Below are 16,113 nucleotides of genomic sequence, written 5' to 3' on the forward strand. Positions count from 1 at the left end.
GAATCTTTGGAATCTCCTGGAGGGATGGAGTCACCAACACTGAGGTGCTCAAATGGGCCAGCATACCCGGCATGCAAACACGCCTCCGCTGGCTTGGGCATACGTGCTGAAGGAATGATGGGTGCACCCCAAAGTTCATCCTCTGTGGTGAACTGGCAGCTGGAAAAAGACCCAAAGGATGCCCTACATTGCGTTTCAAGGATGTGTGCAAGCAAGACCTCAAAGAAATGGACGTGGACAACTGGGAAGATCACGTTCAAGACCGCAGCCTTTAGAAACAAGAGCTTAACAAAGGTCTCCAGAGTGCCGAGAGGAAGCTGTCCAGCTTCGCAGAGGAGAAAGGAGCTCGCAGAAGGCATAGCCCAAAGGGTCGAAATATCACCTTTCAATGTGACAGACGCGGCAGCGAATGTCTCTCTCGAGTGGGTCTCTTCAGCCAGCTTCGCGGCTGCCATAAAACCAACGGAGTAAATTCTTTACCCCTCAAGGGTGTGCATACCCAGGGTCTCTCAAGACTGAATGATACCTACTACTACCTGCGTATTCGTATGTGTCTGTATTTATAAGAATGTGTGTGTGATCTGTGCATTTAAAATGTGTGTGTGTGGGTATGTGCGCGCTGAGCGTCCGTCTCCAATGTGTGGTTAATGTCTCCTCTCCATGCATGGAGGAGACTCCACCATGGCCCCTCATGCATGTCTGGAGGGCCAGCTGTCTCTTCTGCAGAGGGGATTGTCCAGATTCAACTCATTCAACAGAGCAGCCCCCTAAAGGGGGTGTTGCTTGGCCATTCACAGCCCTGCCAGGGCAATCAAGAAACCGCAGGGAGTTCTTCACTCAGAGGCATCTGCGCTCTGTTTGCATTCTCCTAGTCTGGCAGGGCTGGGGACGATACAGGGGCAACATCCTGCTGCGTGATGGCTGACGAGCTGCAGCTATGAAATGATCTCACTTCAGTCCTTACAATAAGATCCCCTGGGCAGCTATGGCACCTGTAATGGCAGGCTCACAAACAACTCTGCCCCCGGGATTAAGTCTCACCGTGCCCAACGAGAGTCTTGTGCCCCTTTTAATGGCCCAGGGAAGGGAAAGTGACTTACTCAAGAGCAAGCAGCGGGGAACCCCAGGCCCCTGCTCTAACCACTGGACACCATCACTTCTGCAGGCAAAATGTCACGCTCACCGATGAACACCTATGTTAGTGCACAATTAAGGTGGCGAAATCAAGCTGACGAAAGGAAAGAGGTCAGAAACCTTGGGTCCAGCCAAATCATGCCCAGCCTGGACCAGCTGGGAGGTCAAAGGTGGCCCTACGTTATCTTTATCTCTCCCCCACTCCTGGAGGCAGCTGAGCACTTGTTGTTCCCCCCAGCGTATATTAGAACAGCCTTAGGGCTGCTCTAACCTATGCCAGTTGCCAGCTGTCTTGGTGTCTCAGGCTCCCTGGAATGCAAGGCCCTTTTTGAGTCTATGGCACAAGGGGACAAGACTCAAAGCCGAGGCGCTGGCCCAAGATTTCAGTGTTATTTCATGCACTGTGGGTCGGAACTTCAGCCGCCTGACCTCTGCTGATCCACCCCAGTGTGAGAGCTAAGCCTTTGTGTTTTGTAACAGACGTTTAACAACAGGCACCGTATGACTCTGGAGGTTCTGACATTTTAAAAGGAAAACAGGAACAGGGACAGAAAACAGGAACTGTGCTACCAATGTCATGTTCGGCTTAGGAAGGGAGTGTGGGCTAGTGGTTAGCACAGGGGACTGGCAGTCAGCACGGTGGGGAAGGGTGACAGCTCTCTCCTAGCGCAGCTGGGCTCCTCCCCAAAGCCCTAGAGCCATGAAGCAAGGCTGAGTCTAGCAGGCCTCCTCGGGTGACTTTTCTTATCAGCCAAGCCAGGCAGAAGGGAGGGGTGAATCTAGTGGGGCTCTCCCCAGCCTGCGTGTCCCTTCCAGGGGGTCTGAATTGCCTAGTTGGCGGGAAAGCGCCAGAATGACATGTCTCTTCCATTATCCCAGCCCGCAGCGAGCGGCGTTGGCACCCGCCCGTCGGGTTTCCGCATGACTGGCGCTTGCCTACAGCTCAACAGAAATAAAGAGAACAGGCCGGGTCCTTCGCGGCGTCAATTGCCGGAGCGCCGTTAACTTCAGTGGAGCTGTTGATTTACACCAACCGGGGATCAGGCCTGGTAAACTTTAGCTTGTCGAAGCGTCAGCAGAGAAGCGTAGGGCCCATGGAGTGTCCTGGGCAAACCCCTTCCTGTGCCCAGCGGCCGATGCTCCAAAGGTCCAGAGGAGACTGATTTTGTCCTCAGGTCTAACCCTGCGGGGGGGGAGCCCCTGAGACTGGAAGGGCCCTGAGGGTGCGGGGGGAGGAGACACACCTAATATAGCCTAAAATGTGGGCTGCTGTGGCTTGGGGTTTAAAGCTGTGTTAGGTAAAAAGCAAGTCCTCACTCACCTCTCCAGCACCCGAGTTCATGCGGAGTTGGTATGGGGCTCACAATCTGTCAGAGACCAGACACCAATTCGTTGATCAACGGGCTCACACTATCCTTAGCTTGAAAAGCTTCAGAGTAAGTGTGGCAAGTTTATTAGGGGTGAGCATCAATATTTATACACAGAAGTAAACAAAGTGATTAACAGATCATAATGGTCATGTATAATCAATCAAGATTCTACAGGATAAAACAGGTTAAAATGTAAATTCAGAAAGAGAAAAGGGGAGATGACTACTTAAGGGGAGGGGGGTGTCATGAGTAGTTCGCAGGTCAGAGCTTTGATTAAAAGTTCAGACAGAGACATCAAGTCTGGGTTAAGTTTAAGCTCATCAAAAGTTCAGACTCAACAGCTGCTCTCCCCACTGGCAGCACCGCGGGTGTGGGGAGGGAATCTGCCTCCTCATGCAGTATGGGGGTGGGCAGGAGGAGCTTGTAGCGGGCATGGGGGAGGGGGAGCTAGGTGTGCACCGAAGAGGAGTGTAATGGGGCCACGGGGGAGGATGCAGAATCTCCAGTGGGGAAGGATGAGACTGAGAGAGACTGCTGCGGCGTGAAAGTTACTGGCCTGAGTGTGAGATGGCCCCATTAGCTATGGGGACTATTCGTCACTGCTATTACAGTATCACCTATAGGCCATGGCTGCGGCCAGGGCCCCATGGCGCTGTGCTAAAAGCAAGAGGCAGCCCCTGCCCCAAAGAGCTTACAGTCTAACAGAGACAAAGGCTGGGAGGGTAAGTGCTTTGCCCAAGGCCACCCAGCAGGCAGTGGCAGAGCTGGAAATGGAAGCAAAGTTTCCGGAGTGTCAGTCTCGTGCCCCATCCTCTAGCCCAAATCCATGAGTGAGTTATGCAGGTCATCCCAGGTGAAGGTGCCTAAAACCTGTGTGCTGCCCCAAACCAGCATCAGACCACAGAAATACTGATCTAGAGCTGAGAGAGCTTCACAAATGTATATTGGTTGGATTTTTCATGTCCCTCCCCTCACAAAGACATGCTTAGACCCAGGGGCCCGGCTCTCCCAGTGCAGAGAGCTAATACACCAGAGAAACCCCTTCAGTAACTTTTGGATAGAGGAGTGTTTCACCATATGGGGCAGGATGGAAATAAAGCCCTAGGGAGAGGATGGTGCCTTCTGCTTTGATATAGGAATCATGGGCCTGATTCCCTGTTGTTCTGCACCCGGAGTCATCGTTTGCATCAGTGCAAAGTGAGTGCCTGGTAGGTGTGGAATGCTGCCGTCCTTTGTGAGCACTTGACACCCACCTTGCAAAGGTGTAGATGACAACAGGGCAGCGGAGAATCTGAGTCCACTGGCAACCTTGTGTTGCATTGGTATTGCTGACAGTTGTCTAGGCCTGGGGCAGAGAGAGCTTTAGAATGTTCTCCTATCTTTCTTCCTGGTAATTAGCAAATCAGTGACATGTACCTAAACAATCAGCTCTCTAAAGGGAAGACCGTGAGAAGGCTGATAAGATCTAACCTGACAAACATTTTATTTCATATAGTATATTTGCTAGATCCAGGGCCACAAATCTCTCTCTCCCTCTCTGTGTGTGTGTGTGTGTGTGTATATATATATATATATATATATATTTTTTTTTTTTTCCAAAATAAATCATACCATCAATTTTTTACAAGAAAGTCAGTCGGTAGTTCCGCACCGATTAGCAACTCTATAATAACAAAGCAGTGTTAAGCATATCTATCTATCGATCGATCTATCTGATGATCATTCCATCCCCATACATATCTATCTGTCTATCTAAATGGCGTGTCTGTGGACTCTGGCTGACTGACATCTCTTCTCCAGTGTTTCCTCAGATACTGCATTTGCCCCTCATTCCCCCGGGAAAAACAACTATCAGAAAATCTTTGGAGTTGCATGGGGATCTTGTCATTGCTCATCCGTGCAAGACGTGTGTTAGTGTTAGACCTGCTTGGGTGCCGTGTAAGAGACTCTTGGAAACTCACAGCTGTAGAAGCCAATCCCTAGCAATACCAGAACCCCACAGAAGAGACACCCCAATGGGCTTGAGGCAGTGCAGTCATCTCCTGGTTAACTTCCTGGGCAGAAAGTCCTGGAGAGACAGTGGGATCAGCATGGAGGGATGGGGGAGGGCCCTAGCCCTCTCCTCTGGTGATTAGGGGAGTGTGTCTGACAGGCTGAAAAAGCCCAAGAATCCCATGCTGAAGGAGCATGGCTTGTGTTGGGGTGTGAGTGTGTTTTGAGAAGAGCAGGGGGAAGGACGGGTTACGTCTCAGGAGCAGAGGCCGTTCCCCCTCGGCCTGCAGATCTGAAACTCAGCTTTGAAAATTACAGACCGTCAATAGAGGCGGCTCGCCTCACTGACCTGCAAAGCTAGGTGCCCTGTCTGGGCGTTCTCCCCTTTACCCTCCTTGTCTCATTCGCCATAAGAGAGGCAGCAGGCAGGCAGAACTGTGAGGTGTGGGGCTGGGACAGTGGACTTTTGAACCGGATCAAAGCTTGGTAACTGTCTGTTTTAAAAGGCGGCTGTTATAAAGGGAGGGGAGGCCAGAGCACTGGGAATGCAGGCCCTGGGGAACTGCATGGAGGGATGGGGGAGGGCACTAGCCCTCTCCTCTGGTGATTAGGGGAGTGTGACTGACAGGCTGAAAAAGACCAAGAATCCCATGCTGAAGGAGCATGTGTTGGGGTGAATGGCTTATGTCTCCTGGTGAATGGCTCGTGCACTGACTCGAGTCCCACCTGCACAATGCCTCTCCTGAGCATCTGCCCAACAGCTTGAGGCAACCAGTTTTCAGCCTCAGGATCTGGCCGCCAACTACTTGCTATGTGGGCGGGTCTCCTGAGCCACCTGGTCTCCTTTCTGTTCGGCGATTGGCCATCTGGAAGGAAAAGAGCAAATCTGGGTTCCCCCGTGTGAAGGTTTCTTCAAATGGCTGTGTGATCAAAACCTGATTTGTGCGACTCCAAAGGGGGTGGAAGCAAACAGCTGTTCCACACACACCCAGGTAGGGTGACCAGCTGTCCCTATTTTATAGGGATAGTCCCAATATTGGGAGCTTTGTCTTATATAGGCGCCTATTACCCGCCCCACTCCCTATCCTGATTTTTTTACATTTGCTAGCTGGGCACCCTACACCCAGGCATGGCCGCATGCACCGTTTAGCTGTATCCACCCACATCTGCTGCCCAGAAAATGAGGCCTGAGTAATGAAGAGGAGAATGAAATGAAACAACCCAGCCTACTTGGAGACTGGCTGAAAAGGCTTAAATAGCAGCTAATGAGCTATCAAATAAACTCTAAGAGACTGCCCCAAGAACACGCACTTAGCATGTTTTCCTTCCCTGCTGCTATGTTGTCAGATCTGCACCAGGCCCGTCTTGTGAAGTCAGCATTTCCAGCCAACAAACTATTAACACACACCACAAGCAAGAACAGCTACCAGGAAGCCGCTTCGCCTTTCGACCCTGCAGATTGAGAACCGGTCCCCGCGGCCACATGCGTTCTGCTCCGCTACGTTTGTGGGTGAAGCTCATCGGGCTTGGACTGAGCCAAACCTTGGGCTCCTGACTCAGACAAAACTCTCGTTGAAGTCAACGGATCAGGCCCTGAGGCCCTCACCCAGACCCTGTGTAATGATGAGGCCTGCTGGAGTTGATGGCGAATTCCTAGCCATTAACCATTGGAACAATTGACCCCGGGTCACGGCGGATTCTCCATCACTGGCCATTTTAAAATCGAGACTGGATGTTGTTTAAAAGATCTGCTCTAGTTCAAACATGAATTCTTGGGGGGCAGTTCTAGGCCAGTGTCGTACAGGAGGCCAGACGAGATGATCGCAGGGGTCCCTTCGGGTCTTGGAATCGATGAAGAAAAATACATTCTATATGCATCTGAAGAAGTGGGCTGTAGTCCACGAAAGCTTATGCTCTAATAAATTTGTTAGTCTCTAAGGTGCCACAAGTACTCCTGTTCTTCTTTTTGAAGAAAAATAAGTTATCCCAAATTCTCCACCCGTTTTTGAACAACTCCCAAGCACCCCTTTGTTGCTCTTTGTCGAGTGGCAGGGCTCCAGGAGAGGTTTTATGAGTCTATTACAGGCTTGGCATTAGCCAGCCCAGGATTTTTAGCATATGAGGTGCCAGGTTCAGTCCCTACAAATGACCCTGCGTCATTGCAATTTGTTTTGGGGATCTTGGTTTTTTTTGCAGCGAACTCTCCAGGTTGCAGCCGTTCCCAGAGTTGCTGAGCAGCTCAAGCCTGTGAGTAACACAGCCTTGATTGTTCTCCACAACCAGGGCTGGCTCTAGCTTTTTTGCCGCCCCAGGCAAAAAAAAAAAAAAAGGGGGGCGGGCCCTGCGGAAGAAAAAAAAAAAAAAACCGGGTGCCGCAGGGAGCAGGTGGAGGGCGGTCAAGGTGGCTCGCAGGGGGCTGAAGGGCGGCACCCGCCCACTCCCTCCACCCATGGGCAGCCAGGCACTGCAGCCTGCTCGCAGCCGGGCGAGAGGGGCTCCCCCCTCTGGCCTTGGGGCGCCTCTCCCGGCTGGGCAGGCGGAGCCCCCAGAGGCTGCAGGAGGTGCTGGCTCAGCCGCTCCTTTAAAGGTGGCTCGGCCGGGCCGGGCTCAGAGCGGCGCGGGAGGCGGAGGCCGGTGCAGGCGGTGGGGAGTGGTGCGTCCCAGGGAGCTTGGCGGCACGGTGAGCAGCGGGGATCACTAGTTCGTGCCCCGGCAGGGCTGGGCTGGCTGCCCCAAGATTGGCTGGAATGCCACCCTTTACAATGTGCCGCCCCAGGCACGTGCTTTCTCGTCTGGTGCCTGGAGCCGGCCCTGTCCACAACGCACCTTCCCTAGGACAATGGGCAGCATCCGGTCACTGGGAGAAGAGGAGGAATCTTGCCAAGAAATCAGAGCGAGTGACTTGCCTCCCTGCCACAGTGCACACAGGAGAGGCCTTTGCGAATGACTGAGCAGTCTGATGGGATCGGAACGGGGCTCTCCCCAGAAACGAAAGCAGGGTGAATCTGCTGTGCCTGGAACGTGAAACCTAGTTCAGGCTGAAAAACGGGGGCAGGGGCGGGAGGTGTTGAGGCGGGCAGAGCACTGGGGAAAGGTGTCAGACTGGCAGCCTTGGACTTCAAAGGTCCTCTCTTTCTCCGGCAGTGAATACACTAACAGTGCGAGCTGCCCGTCCCTGGCTCACCTCCTCTACCCTGGGGTGGACGAAGTCTGTCTCCGAGGCCAATCTGTCCCCTGAGATTGCCCACACAGGGACCACCTAATGCCTGGTGTGACAGCAATGGACACCTGCCTGCCGGTGCCTGAGGCCACCAAACAGCTGACGGAGATGTGGCAATAACTCTCCGTCACTGGGGCTAGTACCGTTGGCTGGATGTGCTCTGCGGTCCCCAAGGCGAAAGGCTCTGAATCCCATACCCGGGGTCCAGAACTACTCCAGGCTTTTCAGGGCTTGGGTTCTTTAGGACGGCATTCATCTCTCCCTGCCGAAACTCTGCCTCGGGGGGCTTTGGGCAAGGATGGGGGAGGGTGAAATGAACCATGACTAGCGCTCCTAGAAGAAGAAGAAATGAGCCCTCCACGGGAAGGCCAGTAGAGCTGCAAACCGGCCCCTCCACATGCCCATGTGGGGGTGTCCCTGTCTGACTGGCCCTTTAAGGGGAGTCAGGCTTAGCCGTAGTGGGGCGGCTCCCCCACTCCAGCGGAAAAGGGATTAAAGTCAGCCCTGGGAGAAGGCTGTGGCTGAGAGCTGCTAAACTGGGCGGATTGGGGAAGCAGCTGCAGCTGGGCCACGCCCCAATCAGGCCACAGCTGGTCTGTATAAAAAGGCTGGGAGCCAGCAGTCCAGGACTGTCTCTCCAGGCTGGGATAGAGCAGGGCCTGGCTGCCTGCAGAAAGGGCACTAGAGCGAAGCAGGGCTGGGGAAGGAGCAGGGAAGTTCCAGGCTGGCAACTCCCTGGGCCAAGGCCCATAGAGGTACTGGGAGGCAAGCAAAGGCAGCAGGTCTGAACCCCCTTGTCTATGATGAGTGGCTTTTACACTGCAGTCTGCCCCAGGGAGCGGGGCTTGGTGATGACTGGCAGTAGCCCAGACTGAGGCAAGGTGGGGATTAGAGGGTGGGGGGGTTTCCCAGAGAGGGGAGACCCATAGAGACCGGTGGGGGTATTGCCAGGGGGTAGCCCCAGGGTAAAGGGGCACCAGGGTCTGGGAGGGACAGGGGGCCAGCTACAAGCAGGACGCCAGCCTGCAGAGGGCGCCCAGGCTGGAAAAGAGCTAATTCCCGAAGACCTCCAGTAGGAGGCATGAGTGAGTCCTGCTCCATTACATGCACACCCCCAGGTGATCCTGGCTGGCTGGGAATCAGATGGCTTCAGTCACTTATCAGCTGTAGCTGGGAAAGAGACAGGTGGCTTCCATAAAGGCCTGGTGGAGCCCAGTGAGGGAGCAGAGCTGCCAAAGGAAAGTTCTCTCCTGTGATGGGCTGAGAGGGGAGAAAGAGGCTCCTGGGGCAGGCTTGTGGGGGAAGGTAGACTGGGAACAAGGATCCCAGCCTGTGGGAAGGACTCCGGGGACCTGTGGCGTGAGAACAATTTGTATAGTGGAGGGGGCTGAGAGCCGTTGAACCAAACCGCAAAGCCTGTATGTGATGGAAACCGCATCAAGCCAGGGGGTGCAGCAGCCCTGCCGGGGGAGCTCTGAGGAGAAGCTGGAGCTCCAGGGAGGGAGAGTTGGGAAGGTCAGCAGTGTACGTGCAAGCAGGATGGAGCGGGAGCCCAGGAGGGTGGAGGGCCTTTTTGGGTTTCTTTTGGGACTGTTGTTGGTTTGTGATCCGTAGGGTGGCCACTTCTGAGATGCGGGAAAAACTGGGCACTGGCCAACCCCGCTGCCAACAGAAAGGATCCCTGGTGGTGAACCAGTGGGTCTGTCCCACTTCCTGGAGCCCCCTGAGGGGATGATGGTGTTGGGGGTGCTCCCACAAGAGCTCAGGAAAGCAGGACAGACCTAAGCCTCGCCAGCAGGGATGGGTAAGGAGCAGGGTGAGGGAGGCAGGGGTCTCCTTACCCCTCTCTGCTGACGAGCCTCGGCTCTCTCCCGCTTTCAGGTCCCCAGCCCCAGGAGGCGCAACCGTGGTTTTGGCAGGGGAGGGCCCAGGATGCAGAGTGGGAGCTGGGTGCCGGTGTGCTTCCAGCTGTGATGTGCATGGCTGGTAGTTACAAGATCGCTGCTCGCACGGCTGCATGTGCGCATGGCAACCCTCCCTCCCCCAGCTCTTTGCACTGCAACAGGCAAGGCACAGCAAAAACTAGCCTGTTGGCAACACTGGTGATCGGCACCACGCCTGGGGGTGCTGGGAGAAGCAGCTGCCTGAAAGAGTTTCCCGGGGGCAGGTAGGCCGGGCTGCTGAGAAGGATTAACTTGAGAGAACACACACTGAGTAGAAAGGTTGTGGCCAGCTGAGGACCAGAACTGAGCTGGGTCTCAAGCCCAACCAGCAGTGGGGGGAGCCAGCAGGTGCAGAGCGGGAAGCCCTGATGCAAGGTGCAGATCCCCGGAGCAAAGTTTTGCCTCCAGGGAAACTGAGGTAGGGTGAGTAGTGCCACAGCAGGCCACAAGGGGGCATCATGGAGGCTGACCCTGCCACAGGGGATTGGGGACTAATACCTGGATTCTCCTCCCTCCATGCCAGTGAGGAAGACCTCCTGTGTGGCATGGAGGGGTGTGGAGACCTCCCTGTGTGCCTGCCTTTCCTGCCCCTTGCTGCTGGGCTTGGTTGGCAGGGGGAGCCTGGTGTGACCCCCTCTGCACCAGGGGGAGAGTGAGAAACGGAAGGGATGTGGCGCTGCCCCTGAACTTCCTGGAGTGTTAACGAGAGTGCAGAGTGGGCAGTGGGTGATGGAGAGTTTCCAGGCTCATCATCATATCTGCCCACCAGACGCTCCAAAGCAAAAGAGCTGACTCAGCCCTTTCCCTGGGCTCTTAGGGTGGGAATCGGCCCCTTCGGGAGCCACTTTTCTATCCTCCACCCCTGCAAAGTGGGGGTTTAACATTGCACCTGACAGCTACTCAAGTGTCAGCTGCACATGCCCGCAGCCAGCCAAGTGACAAGGGGAGGGGCTGGTGGCTGCCTTGCTTGGGTTTGATGCACCTGCATTGGCAGCCAGGCTCATGAAGGCAAACAGGCTCGCTTTGCTCATTGGCGGGAGCCCTGCATCTGTATAAAATGAATACGACAGTAGCATTTACCGGAATCGCAAATACTCCTGGGGTCATCTAGCTTTGTGCCCTGAAAAAATCTGAATCTACGGGTCTCTTCCCAATTCAAAGCCAGCTACCCTGAGGCCATTGCCACCTGAAGAGGTGCTATGTGACATCAGGTAGTGGGTCTGCCCAGCAGCCGGGTGCCCACATCACTTAATAACCCTCCAGCCCCCTGACGTATTCGTAATGTTATAATTAATACCTAGCTCTTAGTTAGCACTTTCTATCAGGCTTTACCAAGGAGATCAGTGTCATTGTTCCCATTTTACAGATGGGGAAACTGAGGCACAAGATGGCAAAGAGACTTGCGCAAAGCCCTCTAGCAGGTCAGTGGTAGAGATGGGACTAGAGCTTAGGTCTCCCAGGCCCATGGGCTAGTGACTAGCCCATGCTGGCTCCTGAATGCAAATGGGAGTTGGTTGGCTGGAATGTGTGTTTGAATTCAGCTCTCTTTATATGCAATACATTTTTGTCTGATGCATCTAGATGCTGCTGGTCCCTAGACTCAAGAGTGAGGGGCACGTTAGCAATACTTTGGGTAGACAAATGGCTAGAGTGATGTGTATGTAACTATGAAATGCCGCTGCTTTTTGTTTTCAGTGCACTGTGCCTTTAAACCTCCCAGAATTCTGCTTGTGTGGAGACGTTTGCTGCAGTCTGTTCCCAAGTGAAATGCACACACTACACTCTCTCCGCTGGAGACTGGTTTTTGTTAGTTGGTTTGTTTCCTTAGTTTAAAGTAAAAGCCTCCATATTGGCAATTCCAGCCATTCCAGAATAGGCTCCAAACATCATGAGATTGGGTTAAAAAGCAAGAGTTTTAACAATTGTAGGATTCTTTTTTCTTTGCCTTCTATTGTCTTTAGCTTTTCGGGTTCACTTGCCTTATGTTTTCAAGCTTTTCTCTGCACCCACAAGAGCTAGAAATTTTCTTTAAAAAAAAAATTAAATGGAAACCAAGATTCTACCCTCATCACGTGACTCCAGGAGTTGGTTCTTTAAGAAAAACACCAAATATTGCAAGATTTGTGATTGGATCATGAGAGTGAGCAATGCTGAGCCATCTTTGAACCAAAGACGGGATTTTTCCAAAGTGCTCAGCCTTGCTCTAACTTGCCTCCCGTCAGGGTCAATGGGAACAGGGCTGAGACTCGGCGCTTTGAAAGATCCCTCCTGGAAGGTGCATGGCATGTCCTTGTGGTTAGCAGAGCAGGATTATGTAAGGAATAGGTTGGTTCCACTTTCTCCTAAGGTTCCATGTATAAAAGGTTTAAGCACATTGCAGACATGAGCTGTATGTGTCCTGTTGATTTTAAGCACATGCGTAGAAGCTGCCAGAGATAGTTATCAGCAAATGATTGACTTGCTGGACTCTCTAACCATGTGTGAAAACATCTCATAATTTCCTGTTAATCATCTATAGCCCACTTATAAATGGAGCAGGTTTTTCCCCTGCAAACAGTGCAGTTTATTCAACCTTGCCTGTTGCAGCTGCCAGCAAGGCTGCAAAAGATGCACATTTACCCGCAAGCCACTTATAATCCACCTGCTGCTCCTGTTCAGTTCGAAAGTGGGACCTTACATGACACCCTTTCTGGAGCTCGTTTGCCAGCTGGAGAAGCTCCAGGCAGGGAGTGGGACTTGGAGCGATTTCTACGTTAGCTGGAAACCGGTGTCTCCTCTTAGAAATGTCAGAGATCAGCGCAACCCTGCGACTCACCTCTGATTATTTCCCCCTTCCTGGCCAGATCTCTTGTAAAGTGCAGTCCTTACACAGCGACTTCCACGTGAGGTTTTCATCTGCACAGCTGCAGTGCTGGGCTTGCCTAGCATACCTGGGCAATGAGCCATTGGTGTCAGTTGCCAGAAGCGAGCGGAGGGCGGCAAGTGAATGAATGGGGCAAGCCGCAGGAACCCAGGATAATGAGGGAGGTCATTTCAACAGCTGGGGGAATTGCTGCTGATGGGGATCAGAGCAATCATGACTGAAAGGAGTCCTGCTGCCCGATGGACCGATGGCCTTGCTGGGCGTGAATGGTTACACCCGTCGTCTGAACAAACACTGGATCTTAATACCAGGGGAATCGGCAATCTGAACCTGGATCCGAACATTAGGGTTCCCCCTTTATCTGTCTATAGAACAGGACAGACCAAAATCCTGCATTCAGACATTCCCGAACTTAATGGTGGGGAGTTCAGATCTGGCCCATCCCAAATGCAGGCCAGCGGGGAGGGCCTCAGGGCCTGGCGGGCAGCCTGAGCAAGAACGTCTACGTTGCTAACTGAGCCCGAGTCCGTTGACCTGAGTTCTAAGAGTCGCTGCTGCCTCCCCCTCTCCCCAGTGTAGACGTACCCATATACACCAGTGCAAAGTGGGCCCGATTCTCATACTAAGGCCCTTTTACACAGCTCTAGCAGGGTGTAAATAATATATGGAGATATACCCATCTCATAGAACTGGAATGACCACGGTGCAGGGCAATAGGGAAGCGGGTCCTATACTCAGGAGCGCCGCCAGCTTTTTTGCCACCCTAGGTGGCAGAGATCCCGCCCCCCGAAATGCCACCCCTGACAGAGGCAGCAGAAGGTCCCGCCCCCAAAATACCGCTGACGACTGGGCCGGCCGAAGATCTGGTCACCGCCCACCAAATCTTAGCACCTTAGGCGACCGCCTAAGTCGCCTAGTGGGTTGCGCCGGCCCTGCCTATGCTGTGCGGGCTAGCTTCCCATCCAGCCTTGTTTTGTGGCTGCACCAGATTTAGGAAAAGGAATGACAAAAATACCGACAAACGAGCCACGGCCTCAAAGCTGGGACAGTCCCTCTCCAGCCCCGCCACCCGCGCTCCAGTGGGCGCTCCTTCCCCCCAGCCATGTTGTTTCATATGAATACCTAGGACTCCCATTAGCACTTGGTTATTATTTAAGTGACAGTAGCATCTAGAGGCCTCAACTGAATTCGGGCCCTGGTTGTGCTGGGCGCTGTACGTGCACCTAGGGTAAGTTTACACTGCAGCGGAGAGGGGGCTTCCCAGCACGGGTGGACAGTCACGTGCCAGCCACACTGCTATTTTTAGCAAGCTAGAGTGAAGGACATAAATCCACATCGTGTAGAGGTCAAGCATAGGAGTTTATTAAACACAGCACTGGCGGAGTGTCACCTTGCTTATTAGGCTCAGAGACACTGCCAATCAATTGATTACAATAGAATATATGGATTTTCCATGGGCGGGGGGAAGTGACGGGGTAGGCAGTTCCACACCCCGGGATAGGTTTTGCAGCAAGACAAGATAGCACATTAGCCAATGGTTAACAGGTTACATAATGTCTCCGCCCGTGGTCTCAAGTTAGCAAGTTAACATTTAATTAATACTTTGATAAAACGTTATTAGTATAAAATATATATGTTGAATTCTGATTTGGGGTCCATAGGAATGGAGCAACTCCTTTGATTGTCCAACAGGTACATTCCTAGGGGTTAAAGCAAAGACACAGTGAAAGTATAGGGCAATAAAGATTGTCTTCTTTATATCTTAAGGCAAGCATGGGTCCCTGGGAAGGGAGGTGGAAGGGTGCCATATCTTATACTGACGTGTCAACTTTTCATAAACTCAAGGTTGGATCTGTGGGAAGAATGTTTCCCTGCAGAAGAGACGAACGCAATAGGAACAGGGATTCTTTGTTCAATTTGAAACATAATTATTCAGTTATTGCTTCAACATCTGGCATTTCTACCGACCAAGCCTATCTTAGCAAAGGCAGTGTTATCTTGTTTATTCCAGCTTTCTCTTAGCTGATCACTATTTGCTAGGCCTCTGGTCTCTTGATCATACTCTGGACTTTGGGTCTGGAAAAGAGCTGGCACAATCCATATACCAGGTTGTTATATAAAACGCACATGGATTTTAACCCTTCATAGAGCATAGGTGCTGACTTCCCCTCTGCCCGGTGGGTGCTCGACCCCGCCCCTGCACCGCCCTCATTCCACCCCTCCCCAAAGTCCCCACCCCACCCCGCCTTTTCCCACCTCAGCCCCGCCCCCATTCCACCCCTCTTCTCTGCCTCCTCCCCTTAGCGCGCTGCATCCCTGCTCTTCCTTCTCCCTCCCAGAAAGTCGTAAGTGCCACCATACAGCTGTTAGGCGGCGGGGAGGGGGCAGGAAGCAGTGGGAAAGGAGCGGGGATGCAGCATGCTTGGGGAAGGGAGAAATAGGCGAGGAGGGGGGAGCTTGGCTGCCAGTGGGTGCGGAGCACCCACTAATTTTTCCCCGTGGGTGCTCCAGCCCCAGAGCACCCACAGAGTCGGCGCCTATGAGCTAGAGCATCTGTCTACCTATGCTGGAAAGCACCCTCCCAGCTACAGTATAGACACACCCCTAGTGAGTGACAGTCCCTGCCCCAAAGAGCTGACTGTCTCTATAGACAAAACTCAGTAGAGGAAACAGACAATGGCAGGTGAAGTAGAACCCCAGTGGTCACACAGCAGGTGGGTGGCAGGAACAGAACCTGTATCTCCTGAGTCCCAGCCCGGCGTCCTATCCACTAGACCATGGTGCTGTACTACTGCTCATGCATCTGTTACAAAGGTGGTTCTCATTGTCTCCATTTTACAGGTGTGGCAGCGAGGCAGGGGACCATGTTGTGCCTCCCTCTTTGCTGGGCTCGTTGTCCCTGCTGGTTGGAGTTGCGTAGGTCTGCCAGTCTGTGGCCCAAGCTGGGGCTGGTTCCCGCTCCCTAGAGCCCCACACAGAGCGGGTCACACGCTCTGCAGGGCAGACGGTCCCCGGGAGCGATGGCTAAAGGGTTCTCCCAGGGAAGGGGAATATCTCTCACAGAAGAGTCTTTCCTCCTGCCTTCCAGATCTTGGCCTCCCTGGAGGAGCAGAACTTCACAGAGGCCTGGGGGAAGAAAGCGAAGGAACTCTATGGCTCCATCTGGAAGAATTTCACAGACACTCAGCTGAAGAGTATCATTGGCTCCATCCAGACCCTGGGGCCTTCCAACCTGCCCCTGGACAAGCGTCAGCAGGTAGGCGTCATGCTGGGTTGCTCTGAGCGCGGGTGGGGAAGCGACACCCAGTGAAGCAAAGGGCACGTCTACACTGCAGTTAGACACCCGTGGCTGGCCCGGGGCAGCTGACTTGGGCTTGGGCAATGGGGTTTTTTTTAATTGCAGTGTAGATGTTTGGGCTGGAGCCTGGGCTCTAGGGCCCTGCGAGGTGGGAGGGTCTCAGAGCTCGGGCTGCAGCCTAAGCCCGAAGTCTACACTGCAATTAAACAGCCCCGCAGCCTGAGCCCCGCGAACTCAAGTCAGTTGGCACGGGCCAGCCATGGGTGTCTAACTGCATGTAGACATACCCCCAA

The 16,113-nt window shown here is 53.4% G+C and overlaps 1 protein-coding gene across 2 annotated transcripts in view; it reads left to right on the forward strand.

Moving 5' to 3' along the window:
• ACE (angiotensin I converting enzyme) overlaps window positions 1-16,113 on the forward strand; it is a 60,290-nt gene that overhangs the window by 3,816 nt on the left and 40,361 nt on the right. For both annotated transcript variants that reach the window (XM_034755873.1, XM_034755874.1), the window contains exon 2: window positions 15,611-15,778. In XM_034755873.1, the coding sequence (XP_034611764.1) occupies window positions 15,611-15,778 (168 nt within the window). The remainder of the gene's footprint in view (window positions 1-15,610; window positions 15,779-16,113) is intronic.

This window comes from Trachemys scripta, chromosome 23 (genome assembly GCF_013100865.1).
Source record: "Trachemys scripta elegans isolate TJP31775 chromosome 23, CAS_Tse_1.0, whole genome shotgun sequence".
Classification (NCBI taxonomy): Eukaryota; Metazoa; Chordata; order Testudines; family Emydidae; genus Trachemys; species Trachemys scripta.